Below are 27,509 nucleotides of genomic sequence, written 5' to 3'. Positions count from 1 at the left end.
ACAGGTCAATACTGATAGATAGATACTTCATTGATCCACAAAGCAAATTGTTGTGTTAGAGCAGCATAAAAAGTGAAAATAGGGCCTTACACTATGAGACAGCGCAGGAATTTTTATATTTGCAACAGTGAAAAAGAAAAGTAAAAATGTAATTAGTTAAAAACAGTTAAAGTAAAACTGATATTTTGTATGTTAGGGATTTTATACCCGACAGGAAAGTAAAGTCTCAGGTTATTCAGAAGAATCACAGCCCACTGACAACTCTGGATTATATGTTCATAAATATATAAATATGCAAAAGTAAAGATGTAGAAATAAGTAAATAGTGCGATTTGAGTATAAAAATTCTTTTTTTTAACAATGTAAAATCTGAGAGACTGAAGTTGTTTACATGATATTGTGTTTTTATGTGTTGATCAGTCTCACAGTTTAGATTTGTGCACACCTGGTTTTCAGTCACTCTGCTGGTAGATTCTAAATATCAGTAAATTACCAGGTTTAATCTGATTTTTTTTTTACCTTTTTATTGTTGATTTTCAGTTAAATTGTCACTGGGATGAAAAAAAATGTGATTACCACTAACAAGAGCAATAAAACCAGGAAAGCTTTAATGATCATTTTATATTTCTATAAGTCTGATGATGGGATATTTTCTATTTGAACAGCTCCTCCTAAGCCCACTGTGACCCTGCAGCCATCCTGGACTCAGATAAACATCGGTGAGACAGTCACTGTCAGATGTGTGATTCAAGGAGGTGAAAGAGCTCGGTGGACGTATGAATGGAGAGGAGGCCAGAAAAACATACATGAAACATCCAGTGAATACAGAATCAGCAGACTTACTGAGTCTGATGGTGGAGAATACAGCTGTCGGGCCACAAGAAGCTCTTCCTGGACAGAGTGGAGTGTTAGCACCACATTGAGAGTAACAGGTGAGTTGGACATATTTCACATATTTTAATTTGTACTGAACAATGTTTCATCAATTCAACCAAACACTTTGTCTTTCAACAGCACTGTAGGTTAATTTTGTGTTTAGGATCAAAAGTAGTTTCAAATATATTTTAGTGTCATTATAAAGATATTTAATAATCACTCAGTGAAACATCTGAAAAAGATTTTGTTAGTTTGATAGACGAATTCAGGCCAAATGTAATAATCCCAGTCTGTCCCATCTTGACCTCATGGCTGCACATGTGGAGTTTATCACTGCAGATCAGTTACTTCCTTTGTTTTTAGCATTTTTACATTAATTCCTCAACGTTTCAGGTTTGACTACAATATAACCTCATTTTATTAGAGACTGTTCTGCTACATTACAGGTTCCACTTAGATTCTTTCCTGTAATTGTTGTTAATGGCATTTATTTTAATTAATGAAAAGGTGTTCATGAGTGTCATAATGTCTTTAATGATACTACAGCTAGAAGAACCTCCAGTGTAGAACAGATCCATTAGTGCACAGGTGTCGAACTCCAGGCCTCGAGGGCCGGTGTCCTGGAGGTTTTAGATGTGTCCTTGATCCAACACAGCTGATTTAAATGGCTAAATTACCTCCTCAACATGTCTTGACGTTCTCCAGAGGCCTGGTAATAAACTAATCATTTGATTCAGGTGTGTTGACCCAGGGTGAGATCTAAAACCTGCAGGACACCGGCCCAGCTAAGGCAGGAGAGATGGTCGGACACGCCCACACAGACAACTTCAGGAGGCGGCCCTGCTAGGGCCGTAACACCCCCTCCCATAAATACAAACCCGTGGTTTGTCAAATGATTACGATAACCAAAACAATTAAGTCCATAACCGTTTCATCACCAAATTGCAGGCTTTCCACCTACCAAACCCCATAGCAACGGTTAGACATCGCCTGTGGAAGCTGCCAATCCCATCTCAATGGGTTCAAAATACTGACTGAGGGTGGCCCCAGACCTTCAAAACAATGTCCCATGTGATAGCCAGGGCTTTTTTGAGGCATCACATGTGGAGAACCCAGCAGACAGCTAGTGGGCCTTACTGAAACACTTCGCAGGCGATTCCTCAAGTCACCGGTACAGGCATGTTTGTTAGCCAGGGTTGCGGGTCTTAGTGGTGGTTTTATGCACAGTCTGTCCCCCTGCAGGTCATTTTGAGGACATGAGAAATGGTCAACCAGCGGCAGCTCAGGGTTAGTTGACCTCTGACCATGACCACAGGGCGCTACTGAGCAATTGTGCTCCAAGTTTAGCCTTTTACTAGGCCTGGCAACCTTGTCGGTTTGAGAACCACAACTAACTGTTCTTAAGGCAGGCTCTTTTTGCTTTGAGTGAGTTTTCTGTTTTAGTTTCAGACATTTAGCTAGAAGATGGCCAAGTTTGTGGCAAAAGAAACAGGTTTGGTTTGCATCTTGAAACCACAACTTTTTCAGCCTTTCTAGCTGGCTCACTTCTAGCTCTCCAAGACGTACTATGGGGCACAGGGATATCATGTCCTACAGCATTTGTTTCATGAGTTAGCTTAAACTCATCTGCCAGTATGGCAGCCTGCTGTAAAGTGGAAACCCTCTGTTCACTTAAATAACAAGCAACACACTCAGGCACTGCGTTCTTAAAGTCCTCTACCAGCACAAGCTCACATAACGACCAAGTCATAACCTGGCTTGCAGAGCACCACCTATCAAAAAGCTTCGCCTTGTTCCTAACGAAGTCAAGATAGGACTGACCCTGTGCCAACTCCAAACCTCGAAAATGCTGCCTATAGGCTTCAGGTACAAGTTCGTAGGCTTGGAGGACGGCACTTTTAATCTTTTCATAAACTAGGCCGTCCTGCCTAGACAGACCAGAACAAGCTTCCTGAGCCTTACCTGTGAATTTACACAGCAACATCACCCCCCACACGTCTTGAGGCCACTATAATGCAGCTGCTATGCTTTCAAACACACTGAAGAAGCTCTCAACACTGGATTCACAGAAAACTGGAACCAGGTGAATGTTATTGCTTACAAACGAGCTTCTAGACACCTGTGCACTGATAGCTGTATCATCCATTTTGGGGCCGGAGAAGGGTTAGAAAACACACCCTAATTAAGACACAACCACACCCCTCTGCCAACTCACTCAGAGACTACCCAATAATTAACCCATTAATGGTGAACTACACAACTTACTTTAACTGACCAACTCACCTCTTGCTGCATACACATTAACAAATACAACTTACCCAGTTCCTAAGCACACCAAACTATACCTACCTATCTTCTGGAGCGTGCTGGGCTCGAGGCGACTTGAAAGGCAAAGCTTCAGCGACTGGAGCCCTGAATTGCCTACCCCCAACAGGGAACTTATCCCCGCCCAGGATTACTCCAAAGATAAGAAAGGCAAAATAATAAAAGAGTGGCCGAAGGAAGAACTTAAAACGAAGCTCAGCTGGACACTCACCTAACTTAACTGGGAAGTTGTGGTTATCAAAAAGGTGACAAAGCAAGATAATCAAATCCAACTTGAAGCTCCCTTTTCAAATATCCCAGACGAGCTAAGGCAGGAGAGATGGTCGGACACGCCCACACAGACAACCTCAGGAGGCGGCCCTGCTAGTGCCGTAACAATTTCTCACATGATAATTTCTTCCAGTCTTCTTAATCTGCTGTCAGCTCATGAAAAAATAATCTGTAATTTTTTGGAATCTAAACAAAAAATGTGCAAAGTAAAGACTTTACCTTTTACATTTTACTGAAAATATTGTGTTACAGTTTGAAACTTTTATGTTGTGACTTTTTTAAATGTTTAACTTGTTTGCATGTGAATCAGCTGTTTTGCAGTGACTCTACTCTTATGTTATAAACAGCAGAGTTTTTATGTTTCTCTTCTAACTGGATCATTATTATGTGAACAGTTCACATTAAGCCCACTGTGACCCTGCAGCCACCTTGGCCTCAGATATACAGCGGTGAGACAGTCACTGTCAGATGTGAGATTCAGGGAGGTGAAGGAGCTCAGTGGACGTATGAATGGAGACCAGTAAAGTTAAACACACCTCCAACATCCAATGAATACAGAATCATCACAGTTACTAAGTCTGACAGTGGAGGATACAGCTGCCGGGGTAAAAGAAGCTTCTCCTGGACGAAGTGGAGTGACACATTAACTGTATTATGTAAGTTGGACACATTTCACACATTTTAATTTATACTGCACAATGCTTCATCCAAAAACACAACAAAATACTTTGTATTTCAACAACACTACAGGTTTTGTTTTTAATCTTGTATCAAAAGTAGCATAAAACAGCATTTAATTTAATTATAACAACATACAGTAATCATACAGTAAAGTTAAACACACCTCCAACATCCAGTGAATACAGAATCATCATAGTTACTGAGTCTGACAGTGGATTGTACAGCTGCTGGGGCACAAGGGACTATTTGTTAACACATTGGAGTAAAATTACTGGACTGACTGTATCATGTAAGTTGAAGATGTTCTGTACAGATAATTCGTTTTGTTAAAATAAGTGGAAACTCTCACTTTCTTGCAGATTTGTAGCTGATTCTTTTGTGCTGCTCACTAAAATATTTTGGTTTCAGTTTGACAACAAAAAAAACGTGAAAAGCAACTTTTTACTCACAGTGAAGACAAAAAACATATCAGAGTAACTTCTCTGCTGTGCAGCTCTACAGAACAGGAAAACAGTCTGTGTTTGTCCCAGTTCGGTGATGTTTGTGTCACAGGTTTACGTGCTTACACAGGGACCTCCAGAGCCTTTTCAACAGTGCTGCGGACCTCGGGGGGAAAGCAGTGTTGTGGAAATGACAGTCTTCACTAGTGGGGAGAGTTACAAAGCTTTCTTCGTTATGAATTAGCGATACATGTTTTTATTAAACAATTAAAGATAAAACATCACAAACTCTAGTAGAGGACATAAAGTCAGAGATAGAAACTACAAGAAACATTTAGTACAGGTAGAGCTCAGTGGCAGCACAACAAACTCTGGATCCTTTGCTTTTAGTTAGCGTTTAGCATTAGCAGCACATGCTGCGTCCGCTGTGAACGGGCCTTTATGCTGCGCACTGTGACTCACAGCAATAATCCCGGGTCAGCACTGACTTTGTGTTAAACTAATCCTAAAATAATAATGGTATTTCTAACCACTGACATACCACAACTTTATCATTTCAACAGCTACTGAAAGTTAATGGACTTAGCTTGTATGGGATATTTATATAGAGATCCTCCAGCTTCAAACTTTATTAGTGGTGTGTGGATCGATATTGAAATATCGATTCTTCCGATACCAGTAATTTATGTTATAAAATCGATTCTCATATTAAAATATCGATATTTTAGTACTTTGGAGTAAATTTGTAGTTTATCATTAAAAGGAACACAGTGGAAAGAAACTATATCATTCGGATCGTCTAAATTGGGAGGAACTACTTCCTCTTACGCCTTTCATAGTCATATGCAAAATACGGCTGTATAAATGTGATGCAGCCTCTGGCGTGTGCACTCACAACAATGGCTGTTCATAAACAGGGTGATGTGTGGACGTATTTTACCTCTACAAAAAGCCAAGATGCGGTTTTTGATACATGTGGCAAGACAATGAGGTTTTGTGGCAACACCACTAACCTCGTCAAAAACCTCAGAGTAAATCATATCACAGAATATTAAGAGCGTATGTTGAGGTGAACTGAAGAGGAGGAGAGGGACAGGTGCTGCTAGGGCGAGACAGACGTCTCTCGCGGAGTCCTGCAGGCAGCAACATGTTCAAATAGCACACAACTTCAAGTTTTTTTTATTTCTATGTGATTATTCTGCAATATTAAGTAGGGCTGGTCAATTAATCGAATTTTAATCTCGATTACGATCTGGGTTTTCAACGATCATTAAAAATGACTGAGCCGATTATTAGCACCTCCCTCGTGATTTACTCTCGCGCTGCTCCGTGTGGCAAATCAAGCGCACCTCTCTGCGTTTCGAACATGCGTCACAACAATTAAGAGGACCCGAGGGAAGCTCTGAAAGCTCGGAAAGCTAAGCAGAAGTTATTTGGAGAGGAGAGGATAATGGCTGCTGAAGAAAGAATGCCGTTGGTTGAAAAGAGAGGTAAAACAACTTCAGTGGTGTGGAAACCAATGTTCCCTCTAAGCTGCGCACGTGCGCAATTGCGCACTGCTGGCACGGTCTCTGCGCACAGAAAATCTGCGTTGCGCACAAAAAAAAAATCTAACCTGAATTGAAATTAAAATTAAAACTTTAACAATTCTGTTTTGCAGTGTTAGTCAGTAAGTGACTGGCTGCTCCTGTATGGGATTAGAACGATGCCACCTTATCCCATAGTCCAGCCAATAATGCGATTCACATTCGTATATACGCAGCTAATCAACGTGGTTGACAGGCTATGACAGCGTCCTTATGTGCCGACACCGGTGTTTTAGCTGGCAAAGCGGCGTGGCTGATGTGGAGTGAAGCCACGTTAATGACAGCGTGTACAACCATTGGAGATGTGAGCAGGACAGACGGAACAATTGACGGAAAAAGTGTGGACTTTATACCCGTTTTTAAATTGTGTTGATAGGCCACGTAAAACCAGAGTTATGATAAAAATATATGCAATGTTTGGTTTTCTTCCTGAATACTATCGTTGTTTATATTTACTGCGGGAAGAAACGGTAAAAACGGCGTTTTATAAGAAAAACCTCAAAAGCACTCTCAGCCTGTGAGCAAAAACAAAACCAAAAACCCCCCCACCCTTTCCTATTGGTCGAAAAAAGTACCGTGTCGACCAATCAAAAAATGATATGGCAACGTGGCATCTAGTTGTTAAGAAACGGGGGGAAGTTTTAGGAGTGACGGCGGTGTTCTGAGATGTGAGAGATTTGCGACGTTTAGCGCAAATCTTGTGTAGTTAGTGTGTAGTTAGTGTGCAGTGTAGTCAATAGTTTTGTTGTGTGTGTCAGAACAATGAGGCGACTGCTGAATGTTACAGGTGTTACAGCAGTGATACATCTCCTGTTGTCAGGCCTGCAGGTATCAGGCTGTTGTTCTCCTTTATCTCATAGTGGACAGAAATTATTTTTTGGAGTGGCACAAATAATTTGTGTGGCATCAAATTTGATGCAGAACAGCTGATTGTTCTCTAAATAGTTTGAAATGTTTATTTAAAAATGCCCTGGCTGCATTTAAAAAAAAATAGCTGCAAAAAACATTGTTTGCCAAACTGAGTTACTTTTTTGAAGTAGTAACTATATAATTAATTGCCCAACATTGGTCATTATATACTGTATTTTGCAGACAGTTACAGGACTCTCTCCCAGACCACAGACTCATAATACAAGTCAGAGCTTTATGGAAAAAAAAAAAGAAAGAAAGAAAGTTGTTTTCAAAATTGGACTTCAAGTTATTTTTACTTCCAATAGTGTTAACATACTACACAGGTCATGAACAGGATTTTTTAAATTTTCATTGTAAGTGGGCTAAAGCAGTTAATTAAAAGTAGTCTAACATAAATGTAAATGCTGTAATTTGATTATTTTAATAAACCATGTAACTTGGATGGATTAGATGCTGGCGTGACCACAGTGCACACGTCTGATGTCGCTCACAGTGGTCCAAGGGATCGCTCAGGGAGTTTGTGTTCGCTCAGACACATGAAATATTTGAGGGAACATTGGTGGAAACATTATGGGTTCGCGGAGTCAGACGTGGATCAAATATTGTGCAGTATTTTGAAGTTCACTAAACATAGATGTTTACATTTTTCATTTATTTTTTATATTGCAAACATTTGCACTGTAATCAGTATTTGCACACTATTTTATATTATTTTTTGACAATCTTTAAAGCCATTATTCAATACATTGTTATTGTTAAATCAATATCGTCAAATAATCGAGATCTCAATTGAAAATAATCGTGATTATCATTTTTGCCATAATCGAGCAGCCCTAATATTAAGCAATAAGTACAAGTAGTCTGATGTCCTGTAATCATTATGAAGCTATATTATTACAATTACATAATACAATTAAATATTGTATTATGAAATACAATGAAACATTAAGTTTTTGTACAAAGTATCAGTATCGGATCAGTATCGTCGATACCACCCTGAATTTTACTTGGTATCAGATCGGAAAGGAAATCAGTGGTATCGCACATCACTAAACTGTATTAGCCTCCCAGGACCTGAAGCTCAGTAAAGCACCCCAAGCAGCCAAACCCATCTGTTTTCTGATTGGATCGTTACATTTGTGATTGATATGACATTAACCAATCAGCTGAAAGGAAGAAAAATCAGGTCAAAATTACTGTGTGTGGTATAAAATCACAAATAGTTTTTGCTTTGTATCAGTAATAGGGGTGGGTTTTAATAATCGATTCATCGATTAAAATCGATTCTGACTTGGATAACATGAAATCGATTCATTAAAATCCTGAATCGATTTTTTAATATAAATTTATTTTGCCCGAAACGCCAGAATCTCAGGTGAAACCTCACAAAATTTCAACAACCACCAAACAGCCAAAACAGTAAATGAGAGCAGGTACACGGATTCTGCACAAGGACGTAAACACACAGCGCGGACCATGGATCAGAATCAGTGAGATGTCGCCTTTCTCACCCGACGGGCGCTGCTGCTTTTAAGCGGCTGCGCGCGCGCCCCACGGACGGCAATCACTTTCTGGCAGACAATCACTTTTGGCACAACAACTGCACGGACACGGTCGGGGCTGAAAGCCGACAGCTCGCTGATTCTGATCTGTCGGCGGTCCGCGCTTTGTGTTCACGCCCTTTTGCGCTGATTCTAAAGCTGTTAGTTTTATCTCTCTCCAAACAATATTGACCGAACCAGCAGCAAAAGAAGATCCAAACTACGCTTCACATAAACATTGTCATGAAATCACTCTGACTTTTACTGTTTTGCTTCCACCACGATAAAAGACACACTTCATGCACAGCTCTCTCTCTCTCTCTCTGTACTTCAAGAACAGTTTCCCGTCTAAAAATCTGTTTTCTGCATTATTCGCTTGCTTGTTACGCACAAGTCTACTGTTGTTTACAGCGCTGTCCGCCGCTGTTTTTTCCTTTTTTTCGTTTTACATACTTCCGAAATGAAAACCTAATTTCTGCCGTTCAATACTGAACAAATTTAAACTTTTTAAAATTATGCAAAATGCAAAACGCTTAGCCGTGTCTCTAATAAAACCGCTGTAACGTCAGAGGTAACGTTCATATGTTGATTAATGGGTTTCTTTCGTTTTTGATGTACTGCAGAATATTTTTATAAAATCCCAGGCCAGGAAAACCACCTTCATGTTTTTCTGTGTTTTATCTTCAGCTACTTTGACACAAAGGCATCTGATGTGAGGTTTACACCTTTGATAAAGTCTTGTTTGTCAGCTTCCTTTTTATAGATACAAAAATATGTAAATGTACTGATCTGAATTATAATATTTCTGACTGTCAAAATTTCCCAGATTTAAATCGAATTTAATCGAATCGAATCGAAGTGAATCGAATCGAATCGAATTGAATCGAATTTAATCGAATCGAATCGAAGTGAATCGAATCGAATCGAATCGAATTGGATCGAATCGATTCTAGAAATCAGTGGCGATACCCAGCCCTAATCAGTAAGCAGACCTTAACAAAAAAAATTGTAACCCGTGTAAATATTTTTATACAAACACAAATCTTTTTTACACACACACACACATTCTCATCTGTAGATGCACAAACATACAATTTTCACATATTTTGATTTACAAGGTTACAAAACAAAACTCAGTTCACAAATACGCATTTGATTTACAAGTACAAAATATTTATGACCACAATTTGAGCCGTACATGTTGTCCATTATTGAAATGAATCTTAGAGGTTTCAGGTTTGAGTTAAAGAGTCTGGTCTCATGAACAACACACACTGCATGTTTTTCACTTAATGAACTATGAACTGCAGATGACAATATGGACTCATTTTATTGGACGCGGTGTTCTGGGAATCCATCCTACCTGACAAACCATCCTACCATCCTTGTTTCTGCGCATGCGCACAACACGAAATTATGTGGCGAACCATCCTACCTTTGTGAATATTAGCCAGAAAAATACTCTGACGGGTAAAATGAAGTGCTAAACCGTCCTGGCTTTATAATTATGAGCTACAAGCATACTCTGATGGGCAAAGTTAAGTGGCAAACCATCATACCAACTTAAATTTGTGCTGGAATTACTCTGTGACAGCAGAAATGTGCATAAACTACTTATGGTAGGACGGTTTGTCAAAGTAGGATGGTTTGTCAGAACACGTTGGTCTGTTAATTCAGGTTAGGGCTGGGCGATATGTATGGAACGCCAGGACTGCCATAATGAATTACTTAAATACACCATTAAATAATTAATTAAATGTGGCAATAATTAATTAAAATTGGAATTAATTAATTAAATAAATAGTTATGACACATGTAATTAATTAATTATTGACACATTTAATTAATTATTTATGTATTTCACATTTTAATTAATTATTGACACATTTAATTAATTAATTATTGACACATTTAATTAATTATTTATGTATTTCACATTTTAATTAATTATTGACACATTTAATTAATTATTGACACATTTAATTAATTATTTAATGATATATTTATTTATTTCATTTTGGCAGTCCTGGCGCCTGGCTCTCATCATGAATTAATTTTATCTGTCAGCCTCACCCATCAAACTCAGGGGCGGGGTTAACGCTGCCCATGCAGCTTCTCTAACATTTGATTGGTTGCCGTGCAAAGTAAGTCAAAACAGGTCGATCCTAGATAATCGATTGCTTCTGTAGACTTGAGGCAGCCAGGTGTCCCAGAATGCATTTCAAATCACAGGCAGCAATGGTGGTGGTGTAGTTTTAAAATACCCGCTTTTCTGTCACCAACTACACTTTTAACAGTGTTTTAGCCGCGAATGTCGCTACCGTAATCTTCACGCCTGGTCAGGTTGTCAGCATAGAACATGTTTGCAAAAGTGCTCAGATGTTTTCAGAGATTTCACTGCTCTGCTAACAGTCAGCATGCAGAGTGCACCGAGGGGGTTACGTCAACCGGTTTGTTTACATATTCCACTCTCCGTGTTCCACATGTTGCATTCGCAGATTCTCATTTTCACCGAACGATCGTCTCTTTCCGCCTGGTCTTGTGTGTCTGTGCTTCTGTAACATAAAGAACGAGCTGACATGTTTCTCACGACACCAGCGATCAGCTCAACAGACCGTCAGTTTACCTGCATGCATCCTCCTCCTCACCTGTCAGCTGTTTAACACCTGCTGCTAATTCAAGAAACACGCCCACGTTACCTGGTGATCGTCACAGTTTAACTGGGCAGCCGGTGCTTGATATAACGCAATGTCAGCGCATTTTTCTGCATAAGATAAGTAAATATAGTATTTCTCCCGAGCGCAGAGTTGCTGTTTCCTTACAGAGCACTTTATAGGCGAAGCCGCTTTATCAGCGGCTGATGTCCAATCACCGCACACAGCTTTGAAACCTCACCTGAGTTTTAGCTCTCAGTGATTAAACGCTGGACTTAATTCACTCAGGTTTTGTCTGTCGGGTCACGTTTACTTCGCTGTTTTATTTACAACTGAGCAAATCGGTTTGGCTGAGGTTAAAGTTACGTTTCATAACTGCATAGTTTTACTGACGTTTAATGGTTCACTGGCACATGTGTTAGACTGAACTATTCGCTTTTCTTTATTTGGTGTGTTTCGGATTTAACAGTGAATTTTGAGATTAAACTCACTTTTAAAATGTTTTTATACAAAGAGGAAAGAGAAGGCGCATTTCCACCGAGAGGAGCAGAGTTTGCAACTACATGTTCATAATGCAGACTGCAACCTGGACAGAAATATTATATCATCTGTTTTTTAATAGTTATTCAACTGTATTCTAAGCACCAGCTATCTGTTAGAATTTTTAGAGTTTACTTAACTAAAAATAAATGAGGTTAACATATAATTTGTGTGATTTTTTTTCTCTCCCTCTCTTTTTATTCATTTATTTATTTTTTTGCTTTTTCGGTCATGTTATGTTTCACTGTCAAAGGTTCGTTACAAACTATGAAACACATCGTGCAGACTTCTGGATGTTAGAAGAAAACTAATACTGCTCATGAATGAGACTAAAGGCAGGAAGGTGTCCTTTAAAACTAAACATGTTAGTAGGACCTCCTATTTATATGAAATAGCACGTGTATTTTCAGTAATAGCCTACCGATTTCAGTTCATGGTGAACAGTCACACAGCTCACGTGGGTGTTATCTGTGATACTCCTTAACTATAATTTATCCAAGATAATTTCAATTAACTCGGAGGGGGTGGACAACAATTTTACATGTATGATCTTAAAACAGGACACAGCCACTTTACGTGCTGGCCTCATATCAAATGTGAATGCAGACTGAGTCTGTTTGACGTTTGCTTTATATCTAATCTTCCTCTCAAACATTTAAACAGCAGCGAGTCTGCAGCTGAGGGAATACAAACTCAAACTGTCGGAACAGGTTTGCTCGTTTCTTGCGTGGATTCACCTGGAACACCTGTTCAACCAATCACTTTCTTTCCACTTTGATCTGCGACAAACTGACGGTTCGTCTTACAGTGTTGCAGAGACTGCTATATTTTTGTGTTCTTTATGCTGTAGATTTCCACGTCTCTGGAATAGTTGGCAGTAATAAGGATGCTTTTCTGTAAAATCATATTGATATGACCCGTGACATATTCGTAGATGACAGATACCCAGATAGCAAGACGACATTGAATCTATGTTGATTTTTCATCCGAACCGTCGTATATGGTCGGGGTTGAAATGCCAATGTTGTAACAACATTGAAATACTGTGGTAAACCGACGGTCTTACTATAGAGACGTTGTAACGATGTTGATTCACCGTTGTTTTTTTGTCATTGATATTTGATCTATTTGTAGTCGACCAGGTGACAACAACAACGTCGAGAAAACGTCTATTTATAGTTGACGATCATTCGGCTCCGGTCACCATCAAAAACCATCGATTTGTAGTTGAGCATTAAATTGCATTGCAACTGATCAGGTATAAAGTACCAGAGAAAGTAGATTTATTATTCATTTGTTATCAATGACTTGGTCTAGTTCACCAGCTTTAAAAAAATCATGTCTACGTGCAATTTATGTATAGTTGACCGAAATTAAAGCAGCGATCACTTGGACTATTCCGCAGCACCCTCTCACATTGGTACATCCCCAGGTATTCATTGTCTTCTACAGTAGAGCGGGACATTTGATTTACTCTCAGCGGAATTGACCGGAGAAGGCATCAGTTCATGCACTGCACTGGCCTGCACCACGATTAGTATAAGGTAAGAATGAATGATTTTTTTTTCCTACTCGTTATTTCCATGTTTGCATTTGAATAACAGTAAAAAAACTCGTTAATGTTGTACATTAACAAGTTTTTACTGTTATTTACTGAGCCCGAAATTGTGTCTACTTCTTACAATCCGCAACAAATAAACTGCACTGCGAACAAAGTATATCAACAAAGAAAACATTTTCGTTTCATAATTTCTTCGTTATATTCCTTACAAAGCTAGCTTTAACGCTCGAGGTTTCCTTTGTTCTTGCCGTGGCCTCGGCGCTTGACCCAGACTTTCGCTCTGTAGTTGCTTAGTACTACAAAAATTCTAAATCTGTGATATATGATTGATAAACGTAAAGTTAACTGTATAAACGTGTTCAATGACTTTGTTACTTTTGATGATTGGAGAGCACTCGCTTTCAATTCGCGCACACGAAAACTTTAGACTCAGTTTGAATGCCCACGTGACTGTCGTTGCACGCTGACCTAACTTTACGTTGCACGCGCATACATGACTTTCCGCTTGTGCCTTGTATAATGAATAAGGCTACGTCCACACGCACCAGCGTATTTTTGAAAACGCTGATTTTTCTATGCGTTTGCACCTTTTGTCCACACGTAATTTATGTCTGGCCGTACATTGTGTTTGTATTTCCAGGCACATTTCACGAAGCAGAACGCAGTCTTCAGAGATATCCACGTGAACGCTGTGATACGCCTGACCTTCAGTCCGAAGAAGAAACCCAGACCAGTCTTAAAAGAAAGCACAAGTAAAACCCTTTTATTCACAAACATATCTTTGATTGTTAAGAATTTATGATCTTGTCTTTTATACATATCTGTGGTGCTTGCATACTGCAATATCACCACATAATATAGTCCAAAAAGTGGAAGTTTGTAAACTTTTTAAAATGCAAAGCCGTGTACACTTGTGCACTTCAAAAATTCATTGTATACTGTACCTTCTTGCACGTCTCTGTTTCCTGTGTGTGTTGTTAGAAATCAAACTAACTTTAGGAAACAATATGCCAAAAGCATATTTACAATTACTTAAGACCGTTTTAATTTCTTTTCTTTAGACCAAATCCCTGTACACATATACGGACTCAGAGGATGAGCAACCTACAAAAAACGGTTTCCCCAGGCCCCTCGAGTGAAAATACCAGGTAATATAATACTGTCTAGTGTCTGTGTACATATCTGTGTCTGACACAAGGAAACTTTTTGACAAGTTGTCTGTATTCTTAAATACTTAAAAATTATCTTTTCTAAACAGCCCTCATCACTCCAGTCTGCCCCCAGCCCACTGATAGCAACCATCATAATGCCCCACCCAGCTTCCGCACCTTTCGCCACTCCGGCACAAACCGACACAGCTTTGCGATCTCGCCAGCATGCAGAGTCTGATGTCTTCCCTATAGATGGTATGCTTTTAAAAAGTTTTAAAGCTGCATCACAATGTCATTGTACTTTTATCTAAAAAAACAAACCCCCCAATTTATACTCCTGAATGTCATCTTGTTGTGATTTTTTTTTTTTTTTTTTTTTTTTTTTTTTTTTTCCTGCAGATTCCAGAGACTCTGTGAGGCCACTATTACAAGGCAAGTTTGAAAATCTTGGAATTTCACAGTTTACATGGTATAACAAATATATGTGACAGGCAAAAACTAGTAAACACTTTTAGCAGTTACAAGAACTAACAAATGAATATCCAACAAAGGGAATAGAAATACATTGTACTGCCAATACTTTGGTTTATTCTTTGTATGACTTGAAAATCAGGCTTTAGGGAAAACTAAATGACATGTTTCTATCATCAATTACATGAAGTAAACACACAAGCACTTGCATACACATTTAAGACATGAGACACGCTAATTCCATCTCTTAAAATGTGTCTATAGGTGAGACGCTTTGCGTTGATTGGTGCTGCTGGACCACACTGGAGGTGCGAGTCCGCCGTGTAATGGTTTATGCCATTACAAAGGAGCTGGCCTCTGTACTCAACTGGGCAGGAAAAAAAAAGGACCAGACAAAGCAAAAAGGGCATTTAAAGAGACAGCGCTGTGCAGATGCATATTTGGTAAGTTTTACTGTTTATTGTAGTTTTATGAGCCTAAAGTGAACAATAAAGGGATCAATTGATGTGCTGGGTGCGTTTCACATTTCCTATGTTTTTTTTTTTTTTTTTTTGCTATATTACTTTGTCTTTCTTAATAACAAGACTTTCATGTCCGGTTAATCTGGAGATTGAGTCTTTGGTCTTGACTTATTTTGTCCTCGGGTTGTACACTTTGTACAGCCCGAGGACCCCATGTTTTTTTTTTTTTTTTTTTAAAGGATACACGGCACACCATGCTAAGACATATCACATTTTCAGCTTATAGCTCTTTGGGAATCAAATGCAGCAGTTTGCTGATTTCCGCCTGGTGACTTTCATGTTTATCAGCCTAGGAGTTTACATACTTTCTCCCTGCTGAAGACAATTAACAAGAGCTTATTCATGTGCTCTAATTCCCTTTTTTTGTCTTTGTTTTTTTTTGTGTGTGTGTGTCTATTTGTCCTAGATGGCCTGGCGCAGCAGGTGAGGCGAACTCTGTCTGAGTTGGTCTTTGCTTAAGCAGTCCAGAAATGGCTCAGATATGCTCCAGATCGTGCGGGTGGCGCGGACACACACATCATCCATCCCCATCCTGGAGTAAATAATAAAAGTGACGTGAAACATAGAAATGTAAATAGGAAACTTTGTCTTTTAATAAAGTATTTTGCAAATGATACATGTCTATTGACCTTTTTTGTTTTTGTTTGTTTTTTTTTTTCAATAAAAAGCAACTGTGCAAAAGAGGTGGAAAATTAACACCATAGCTCAACAGTGTTTCAATATCAGAATCTGACATTGTTTCAATGTCAACAGTATTCGAAAATATAACGTCGAATCAATGTCAGGTTTCAACATTGATTCAACATCAAAACCTGACGTTGTTTCAACGTTAAAAATGGGTGCAAGAGTGACGTTGGGTCAACGTCACACTTCAACGTTGCTTCAATGACGTCGCCTGATATTGACTCAACATTGTTTCAATGTTTCCTTGCTATCTGGGTAGTCAGCTGGGAAACTCTGGGTTAACTCAGAGAGCTGAAGATATCGTGGAGAGATGCATGATTAATATTCACAATAAAAATATTAGCCGAACATCATGAAGTCTGTATGTGTTTCATAGTGTCGAACAACCTTTGTACAGTTAAAGCCAGCAGTTACTACATGACGGAAACACCAACGTCATCTCTCTTCTGCGATTATACGCAGGTCACGCAGATTACTGAACAGAAACCCAAAGATCAGCTGTTAATCGAATTTATTTGCTCTCTCTCCTCCTTAAACATGTTTTTAATGTTAGTTATACTTCAGAATTGGCGACTGAAACACGTAGGACACATAAGAACATCAGGAAATAACACCCCGATAAATATAACCTCAGTAAAAGAAGTCCGTGTCAGCGGGGATTATTACAGCTGTGTACCGGGACCTCCGCTTTGTCGGCGGTAACAACAGCTCGATTGCTTGCGAGGCGAGCGGGTCTATCCCACGCTTTGACATTAGACTGGGCAGACATCTCCGAAATCATCGAAGCACTTTTGCAAAGAGGCTGTAACTTGACAAACCGACCACACATATGAAGATTAAACCACTACATTCTCGGCTAAAAAAATATTACAACAGTATTTGGTGACACACAAACAGGGTTTTTCAAAGTTCAGTTCTGTTAGTTTCCAATGGTTGTGTGCTAAAAACAATGGCCACCAGGCCAAAGCAATGGTTTTGACTCGATCAGCGTTAACCCCGCCCCCTGAGTTTGATGGGTGAGGCTGACAGATAAAATTAATTCATGATGAGAGCCAGGCGCCAGGACTGCCAAAATGAAATAAATAAATATATCATTAAATAATTAATTAAATGTGTCAATAATTAATTAAAATGTGAAATACATAAATAATTAATTAAATGTGTCAATAATTAATTAATTACATGTGTCATAACTATTTATTTAATTAATTAATTCCAATTTTAATTAATTATTGCCACATTTAATTAATTATTTAATGGTGTATTTAAGTAATTCATTATGGCAGTCCTGGCGTTCCATAGATATGGACAAAAATCCATATCATGGTATAATTTGAAGCATGTGCGGTAACGTTAAATATATCGCGATATATTATTTTCTTCTGTATACTGTATTTTACACACTATAACGCGTACTTAAAATCCTTTAATTTTCTCAAAAATCAACAGTGCGCCTTATATATGAATTCTGGCTGTGCTTACTGACCTCAAACTGATTTTATGTGGTCCACAGCGCTCAAAAATCTGTCAAAAAATGGTAAGCCACGAAGCCGCATTGCTTGGTGAATTGTTAATTTAATTTATTTATTTAGGACAGTGCATGTTAATGAACATAAATGTAAAAAAATTACATGAATGTAAACATACCAGATTATAGCCAAGGGCTAATTTCCATCTGTTGTCCTTAAACATAAAAAAATAGACATAATAATTCATAAAAATTCATCATTCATTCATAATAAAAACTCCATCACCAAACTTACACATACACACCATTCTGTTCCCAAATAAAACATTAAAACTATACAACTTATACATGATCACACACTTGATTTGTCCATAACCAGTTTTTAACCTTTGCCTTAAACAAATTGAATGTAGAGCATTTTCTAATGGGTTGAGGAAGACTGTTCCACAGATGGCCACCCTTGACAGAAAGGACGTTCTGCCCAAATGCTGTCCGTCTGTGGGGTAAAAGCAAGTCTCCTCGGATTGTAGCTCGAGTGGTCCTGTCTGAGCTTTCTTTATGCCTAATAAACTGCTTTAATGGTGGTGGAGCAAGGGAGTGTAAGACTTTATATAATAAACACACTCTTTTAAGTTTCACTAAGTTATTGAAGTTCAGTAATTTATGTTTTTTTAACACATGACAGTGGTGGTGGGAAGTCGGTTTTTTGTCAAGTAGTTTTAAACTTCTTTTATAAATGTTTTCAGTAGTTTTAAGTGTTGTTGGACAAGCAAGTGACCAGGACGTCAAACAATAGTCCATATGAGAGATGATCATTGACTAAAAATAAGTTTTTGCAACATTCATATTTAAATTATTACGTATATGGTTAAAATTTCGATTATTAAATTTAAGTACCTGGGACACTTTATTTATGTGACTCTTGAAGGATCATGTTGGGTCTAGAATGACCCCAAGATATTTAAATTCTGGAGCTAATTCAAGCTCTACTCCATCCAGGAATATGTTTGACTGCTTCAAGTTTAAGGGGCGTTTGGAAAAATACATACAGACAGTTTTTGAGGTGTTCAACATTAGGCATGAGTCTTCCAGCCAGCTATGCATTAATGCTAAAGCAGCTGTAAGATCTTTTGCCACCTGCTGGACACTATTTGCTTGCGTATATATAACTGCATCATCCGCATACATTTGAGCAAATATATTTGGACAGACTTCAGGTAAGTTATTGATAAAAGAGAGAACAATAAGGGCCCAAGAACAGATCCTTGAGGAACCCCTGTATCACAGTCTAAATATGGAGATTTAACCCCATCCAACACCACACACTGTTTCCTGTGTGAGAGATATGAGGCAAACCACTGAAGAGCCTGACTGGAGATATTAAACTGAGTCAATCTGGACAACAATATCTGATGGTTTACAGAGTCGAAAGCCTTCTTCAGATCTAAAAATACAGCTCCAACACAGGGACTCTTGTCCAGCAAGCTCTTCAAGTTCTCCACTAACATACACAGGGCAGTATCTGTGGAGTGATGTGCCCGAAAGCCAAACTGCAATGGATGTAATGAGGGTTGGGTGTTTTCTAGGTGAGCAGTGAGGAGTTTAACCACCCACTTCTCAGCTATTTTAGATACGACCGGGAGTATGCTTATGGGGCGATAATTAGCCATGTCAGTCTTCACACCTGCTTTGAAAATTGGTGTAACTGCAGCAATTTTCCAATCTGTTGGAACAATGGAGTGTTCGAAAGACATATTCAAAACATGAGTTGTTGGACGTACAAGCAAATCCATATGTTCCTTTAGGAAATTTGTCTCTGACTGTTGGAGTATTACTGCCGTAGTCAGGAGCCTCGCAGAATAATCTGGTTCCAAACCTCCGTCCACTTCAGGTCCCAAAGTCAAACGAACCCTGCAGCATCACTGAGAGTTTAAAAACTGTCTAAATTGTATCATCTTTAATAAAATGATCAGTGTTACTGCTTTACCAGGTGTAACAATTACGTTTAACATCCAGGCATTGATGAAAACAAAATGTATTAAATTTAACAAAGTTAGAAGTTAGCAGGAAGTTAGCTCGCTATTTTCGAGTTCTCTCTGACTGTCTCCTTGGTGCTTCCTTGTCCTCGTCGTCTGTTAGCTTCGTCTCCATTTTCATCATAATAATTTTACCATCTCTGTGCAAGTCTGCAAATTTCTAACCTTAATTACTGGGAGAATAATGAATGATGCTTACAGTGAGTAAAAAGAAAACTGACTGCATGTTTTGGACAGAGATTCACTTTTAATGTGTATGTTTAATATAATACAGACACATAAAAATACACTCCAAAAACAGAAGAGTCCTTGAAATGTACAAAATATTGATTAAAAAAATTATAAAAATGGAGGCAACTTTGCCTGTGGTACAATGTATACAATGTATGAAAGAAATCTTTACTGCAGATACTAATTTGACTAATTTACTAATACTAATTTTGTGTTGTAAGATTTCTGAGTTTCATGCTTTCATAGTGATACTTGGGAGAGTTTGACATTTTTCTCAGGTGGTACACACTGTAAAAAGTTTGAGAAACACTGATAAGTGTATGTGTGCTTGTGGAAAACATTTAAAGCTGCAGTACAGAATCTTTGAAACAAGCTTAAAACATCTTTAGGATATAAACAGAGCATCTGCTTCTCTTTACAGCTCCTCACTCCACCAGGGCACCGTTTGGCACTGATAGTGCACAAATGTGATGTACGTACTGCGGCAGTCACTCAGACAACTGGACAGTCCAAAAGTTGGCCCAATCTATTATTACCTGAGGTTTTAGTAGAGTTGTGACTGAACCACATAAAAATATATCATTAATTTTAATCTCCCCAATCAATGATAATGTTATGTTCAAAAAATGTTTCAACACAGTTTGTTTTGCAGATTCTGTATAGCACCTTTAATATCAGGAGAACACAACTTCCAGATTGTATGAGTAAAATTAGTTTTTTTCTCTTTGTCAGTTTAACAGTTTCTGTTTTGCCTGTCACTGTTCCCTGTCTGTTTTCTCACCTGGTTCTTCCTGACCTTGTACTTTCTCCTCACATTCTCCTCTTTCCTCTCTCCCTCTTTGGACTGACAATCATACACAAATAGATTCAATTAGATGAAAAAATGACATTAATATGAAAAAAATACTATTAAGATCCCTAACAAGAAGTCCTCTCTCAGTGTACTTTCAACCAAAAGGCAAATAACCAAACCACATGAACATCTAATAAAAGATATAAATATTGAAACACTGATCCAACATTATTCTTGATTGATGGATCATTTGTTCTTACACTTGTACCTGAATGTGGCTCCTTTTTTGTTGAAAACGTCCTAATATCCATTATGAACCTGGCTGTCTCTGTACACACACACACACACACGACAGGAGTTATAAGGTTAATGGGCACCCAGTCAGTTAGCTAGTTAGTATCCATTTCAAACAGGACAGTGGTAACAACAGCAGGCTACAGACAATTTTAAGTTTTAGATTTTAAATAGGCTGTATACATTTCAATGGGAGCAACAGGAAGGTCAAATTTCGCTGATTTTACTACAGAGCAGGACGGATTGTAGGGTAGCAAACATCGTCGGAAAACACGTTTTCAACACTGCAGGTTACCTGGGTGTAAGGTTTTTCAGCTAAAAAGAAACATGGTCTGACTCCTACCTAACTATATAAAGAGTAACTGAAGGTTAAATGCAGCTAATATGTCCTGTTTTAAGCCAGGCACTCACACCTCCGCTCCGCTGCGTCTCAGCCACATTCGGTTTGGCAGAAAGGGCGCTAGAGCCAGAGTGGGGGAGAGGCGAGCTGGAACAAACCATTTTGGGAGATGGGGGGTATCTATAGTTTTGTTGTTAAAATATTACGTCTCAACCAAGTACTGTATGGTTTTTAAATTTTTAGTAGTGTGTCAAACAAACAGCAAATATTGTAAAAAAAAAAAAAAAAAAAAAAAAAAAGTAAAAGGAAAATTTGCTTCAGCACGCCCAAAAATTGGCTAAAAAAGGCCCTGCTACCGACTAATTTTCCCTGTATCTCATTTGTATGAATTAAAAAAAAGAGTAAAATCAAATTCCTCTAAGTGTTATATTTTTTCTTTAGATATCATCTATACAGTTCTTACTGGCCAATAGGGATGGGTATCATTTAGGTTTTATCCGGTGCCAAACCGTTACTTTTGAAACGTGCTGGTGCTTAAATGGTGCTCAAACCATTGCTTAAAGAATGGAGAACACAAACTTTGTCCAAAAGCCTCTTATATTTTTATTTTTTTGTCAGAAACCATATCGGTACCCATCCCTACTGGCCAATACCAATATACCAACGACAAAAATACATTTCAGTGCAAATCAAATAAACCATGAAAAGTGTTTCAAATGGTGAGTTAGTTAAAACCTCACATGTAAGCTATGTCGTTATTTTTGTGCCACTATTTTAAGCGCATGTATAAAGGATTTTTACAGGTGCAAGTGTTGCATTTGGAAGAGAAATTTATTTTGAGCGAAGATAAGCTAAACTTGAATGAACAAAGATTTATTGCTGCTTCATTTCAGTGATTGTAATTATCCATATCCATAATTTTGCAATTGTCCATATACACACACAACAGCAGCCCTTCTCGCTCAGTTTTTGCATTTGCTCTTGCTCATATCGCAGACCTGCTTGCAATGTGTTACTTGCGCTCTCAACATTTCTGCCCCTGCGCGTTCAACTGTTTCTGTATGCTTTTATATTTGTGCCACAAAACCAACCAATCACAGACTTGGATGCAAAAAATTCTGATTGGCTGTTTTGGTCTCCAATCAGCTCACTAGCTGCTGTAGCTAAACCCAGGCAAATATCCCAGAATGCATTTCGCCCTAAACTCAAACGAGGCAATGGCGGAAGAACGCAGAGTGGCGGAGTTTAAAATATTACTCTTTCTGGATCACAAAATAAACTTTTAAGATATTTTCAGGCGAGAATGTTGCTGTGTAAACTTCAAATATCTGCTTGATTTATCAAGAACAGTGCTCTAACGTTTTCAGAGATGCCTGTTACCCACCAGCTGACCGGCTGGTCAAGGCTCCCGGCACATCGTTTTCAAACCCCCCCGTGGTCTTTCCCTACTCGGGTTAAACATAATATATAAGCAGTAGCGGTTTTTGATACGGGCGGTTGCCCGGGGCGGCATCACGGGCATTGTCAAAAAAAAAAAAAATTGCTCGTACTCATGCTGCCCTATGGAGCCCCTCTGATGACATGGTCCAAAAAATAAATAAATTGTGGCCACAAAATACTACTTCGTGCGCACGAAATGCTAATCTGTAGCCACGAAACACTTGACCGATAACCATGATCCTTCCCCGGCCCTTGCAGTTGGTTGACAATAAAATCTATCCCAGCGTCCAGGTCGCAATTACGTCTGTAACGCAACTTGGCTCTCAATATCCTGTTTAAATGTCTCTCCGTAATAAAGGTTCCTTGTATTGCAGGCTTTTCAAAATGCATTTGTAGCTCATTCCCAGCCTAAAATAAAACTCATTCATACTGTCTCTGTCCATGGTGTATAGGTTTAGCCTAATCTCATGCTTATGTCTCTACGCAGCTGTCCAGGAATTGTATCAATATGATGTGCGCACGTTATCTATTTCGTGGCCACAAATGCGTAATTCGATGCCACGTTATTCCCAATTTCTGCCCACAAATTAGCATTACGTGCACACGTTATACCAATCAGAGGGAGTGTTCGCCCAGGGCGCCAAACAGGCTAGGACCGCCACTGTATATAAGTCACTTAGATCAGCGGTCCCTAACATTTTTTTGCGCCACGAATTGGTTTAATGTCAGACAATATTTTCACGGACCGGCCTTAACGTGTCGCAGATAAATACAACAAAATAAAATGATAAGACCAAGAACAAAACTGTGGTATTTTGTAGATATAATAATAAACACAAATTCACTGCGTAGTTGTGTAACTTTATTGGCAGTGTCCTCCTAAAATGTCCTCAACTAAAAAACAAATATAAAGTACATGAAAATATATAATTAGTCATAACGCTAAATCAATGAGAGCCCTGTGCTTGTTTCTCTGCTACGAATGTAATCATGGACAATGGAGGACAATGACATCCCAAGAGTGCTGTCCAAAAATCTGCCCGTGTATTGACTAGACCACCAAGTATTATAGGAAAACCCATAAATCCTTTGAATGAAAACAAACGCTTGTGTGACAGTGATGTACACTGTCTTGTTGGTATATATATATGATTTGTGTATCACCTTCATGTTTCCCTCTCACCACATATCCAAACCGATATCATGACCAGCAGCTTTTACAGCTGTGGCTCCAGCAAACATCAGCTGATACTGGAAAGTAATATTAAATAAATTCAAACGACAGCTGATCAAGCTTAAACATGCTGCTGTTGTTTCGAGCGACATCCACTGGTTTCTGTTTGGTGCAAAGTGGGCTATAAACAAACAAGAGAGACGGGACTAGCAGAAAAGCTGACAGAAAAGCCAATCAGCTGATTATTGATCTGTTCCATGATTGAAGTAGCAACAAGAGAGGGAGGGGGTGAGAAGAAGAGAAGAAGAGGCAGCTGTGCAGCAAAGACACAGAATAACTCCAGCTTTGTGGGGTTTTTTTTCATTCTAGCTGAGGTACGGGACAAACTGTGTTCCTTTTCATCTCAATAGGGATGTATTGTAATTGGTCCACCCAGACTTGATCATGACCAATTGGCCAACCCACCACCCTTCATTGTTTATACCGTTACAAAAACAAACAAACATGAAAAATGAAAAATTGCCATTGGCCATACCGGGTATTTGCCCGGTATGGCCAATGGCCAGTCCAGCTATGTGGTCAGCTGGTGGGTAAAAAGCATCTCCGAAAACGTTAGAGCACTTTTGCAAATATGTGACGTCTTAATAAATCGAGCAGATGTTTGAAGTTTACACAGCACCATTCTCACCTGAAAATATCTCAAAAGTTTATTTTGTGATCCAGAAAGAGTAATATTTCACTGCCTCGTTTGAGTTTTGGGCGAAATGCATTCTGGGATATTGCATTTCGTTATTTCGAGCTGATTGAGCCAATCAGAATTTTTTGCATCCAAGTCTGTGAGTGGTTGGTTTTGTGGCACAAATATAACGGTGTGCAGAAAGAGTTGAACGCGCAGGGCAGAAATGTTGAGATGTGCAAGTAACACATTGCGAGCAAACACAAATGCAAAAACAGAGCGAAAGGGGCTGCTATTGTGTGTGTGTGTGTGGATAACAGCAAACACTGAAATACATTTTTGCACGCAGCAATGAATTTTGTTCACTCAAATTTACCTTTTCTTTCCTCAAAATCAAATTCTCCTCAAAATGCAATACTTGCACCTGCAAAGGTAGCACATGTGGGTACACTAGCATACTTTTCACAGGGCTAACACATCTAAGACATCGTTAACAGCTTCTACAATCACATAGAAGCTGTTTTATAAAGTTCTATAAATTTTATAAGTTAGAAACGGGACTGTGAATCACAATTTAATTTGCACAATTCAAGACTCACCAGAGTTAATGTATTGCTCACACAATACATTAACTCTGTAGCTCAACACGTTACAGGATTGCAAGTTCCACATGGTAAATGGACTGGTTCTTTCTACTCTCCTGGAGTACTCAAAGCTCTATACAACACACCCATTCACACAAGCACTAGTATCTATACGTTAAGTGCTTTCTAACTATCAATCATACGCATTCATACGCCATAAGTATCCTGCCCAAGGATATTTGGCATGCAAACTAGGGGAGCCAGGGATCGAACCACCAACCTTCCGATCAGCACCTGACCCGCTCTACCTCCTGAGCTACAGCCACCCCACCACAGCAGTTTTGTGCATCTGCAAAACAAAATCAGTGCTCAAAACTACGTTTCATGGAGTTCTTTTACCCTTTAAACACAGTGCAATATACAGAGAAATTTACCTTGCTGCGTGCAGAGAGCTGCAGTGAAAGAAAGTTAACATGAGCAGTGCAGCGGTGTATTCACGGTACATGGAAAAACTCAATACTTCACTAAAGATAAAACAAAATTAAAATAAAAATAAAATACCAACCAATAACCAATAATACATACCAGGACCAGGGTGAACTTTGAACTTGTAGGTGGGAAACAGAAGACACGGAAATATACAACCAGTTTCCAGTTTACATTAATTTACGCATCCAAAAACCAGAATAAAATATTTAAATAAAATTAAACAACAATATGTAAAAATATCTCTCTCTGTCCAGTTCAGGTTAGTTTGAACTCTTATCTGTGTTAACTACTAGTTAACCTGTGTTAGCTGCTTTAGGGTTAACCAGCTTTCTTTCAGCTGCTCTTCAAACTTTGATCAATAAAAGTCGACTCAGTTCACTCACTAGACCTGCAGAGTGGCTGGTTAGTTATAATCAGTAACACAGTGAGTTACCAGTACAACACCAACACAATGAATAGAATTACAACACTGAACGCACAAAATCAGCTGTCCACAGATTTACAGAGAAAACCTTTCACAGTCACAGTCTGGTGTGGAATCAGTTCTTGGATTAAGTCCTCTGTGTGTCGCAGTAACAGAGATTATGGTGGAGTCCTACCACAGTTCAGAAGTGTGAGTCAGTTTCCTGATCTCTGGAATATGAGTTGATCTAGCAGGAACAGAAGATTTCAGCAGAGGTCCAGATCTCCTAGGCGTGGATCACCATCGAGGTTCAACAGTCTCAGATTTCAGTTCTGAGATCTGCACTTCTAATAAGCCTGATCTGTTTTGCAACACAAACACTGAAGTCTTATTCCAGCATTCCTAACAGCTCAGCTGGAAATCACATCCAAACTGCTCCCTGTAATGTCAGCGGTGAAGTTGACTATGCATATTAGTGTGGTCTAAAGACATCTGTGCACATCGACAGGAAATGTCAGCTTCCACAGCAAAAGAATATAAAACAACCATACTGGGTCTCATCTTGGCTATCAGAGGCTTCAACATCAGATTGAGTAAAGAACACAAGCACATAGCATGCTAACTGACACCAAAGAAAACCAACTGTGACTCACCAAATTCCAATACACCAAAAACAAAAGTAAACAATTCTCACATGTTCAAAATACAATCAGATCATATTAACCTGGGTTACTTCCTCATTATTGATCAATAAACTCAGTCATGCTTCAAATTAATTATTTGAAATGTGCATGTGTGTAATAAATGAAAATACACAAAAGTAAATAAAAAGATTCACTGTTTTGATCAAAAGAGTGTTACAGAATATTTTGTGTGACACAGTTTGTTTTATCTTAACTATGGTTTTGTGATATTTGATCATTTACATATTTCCATCCAGTTCTTTAAATTGTTCTGATTCAGTCATTTTTACTTTTATGTTCTTGTTCTAAACTGAACTGCAGCGAAACCAAAGGCTGAACTGAGAGCTGATAGGACAGCTGTTCCAGTAGGAGGCAGTGTGACCCTGACCTGCTCTGTGAACCCATCATCATCATCATCATCATCTTCTGGATGGAAATACTACTGGTACAGATATGACAGGTATTATAAACTTTTGACCTTACGTGATGCAGTTTTTCTATCAAATGGACAAATCAGTGTCTCAGAGGGAGGATACTACAGGTGCAGAGGAGGAAGAGGAGAACATGTTTACTACACAGAGGACAGTGAGTCAGTCAGGATTGACACAACTGGTGAGTTTAAATGTAACTTCCTACAAATCACTACATCTGATGGTAACTGAACCTTTTGTCATTCGTGTGTTTT

The 27,509-nt window shown here is 38.8% G+C and overlaps 1 protein-coding gene across 1 annotated transcript in view; it reads left to right on the top strand.

The window, feature by feature from the left end:
• Positions 1-27,509, top strand: part of LOC116311487 (basement membrane-specific heparan sulfate proteoglycan core protein-like) — a 681,374-nt gene that overhangs the window by 645,941 nt on the left and 7,924 nt on the right. The window contains exons 11-13 of the mRNA XM_039599749.1: positions 666-932; positions 3,867-4,127; positions 27,146-27,436. Of these exons, the coding sequence (XP_039455683.1) occupies positions 666-932; positions 3,867-4,127; positions 27,146-27,436 (819 nt within the window). The remainder of the gene's footprint in view (positions 1-665; positions 933-3,866; positions 4,128-27,145; positions 27,437-27,509) is intronic.

This window comes from Oreochromis aureus, linkage group 3 (assembly GCF_013358895.1).
Source record: "Oreochromis aureus strain Israel breed Guangdong linkage group 3, ZZ_aureus, whole genome shotgun sequence".
Lineage (NCBI taxonomy): Eukaryota > Metazoa > Chordata > Actinopteri > Cichliformes > Cichlidae > Oreochromis > Oreochromis aureus.
Note: the sequence above shows the minus strand (reverse complement) of the source record. Positions and strands in the feature narration are given on the sequence as shown.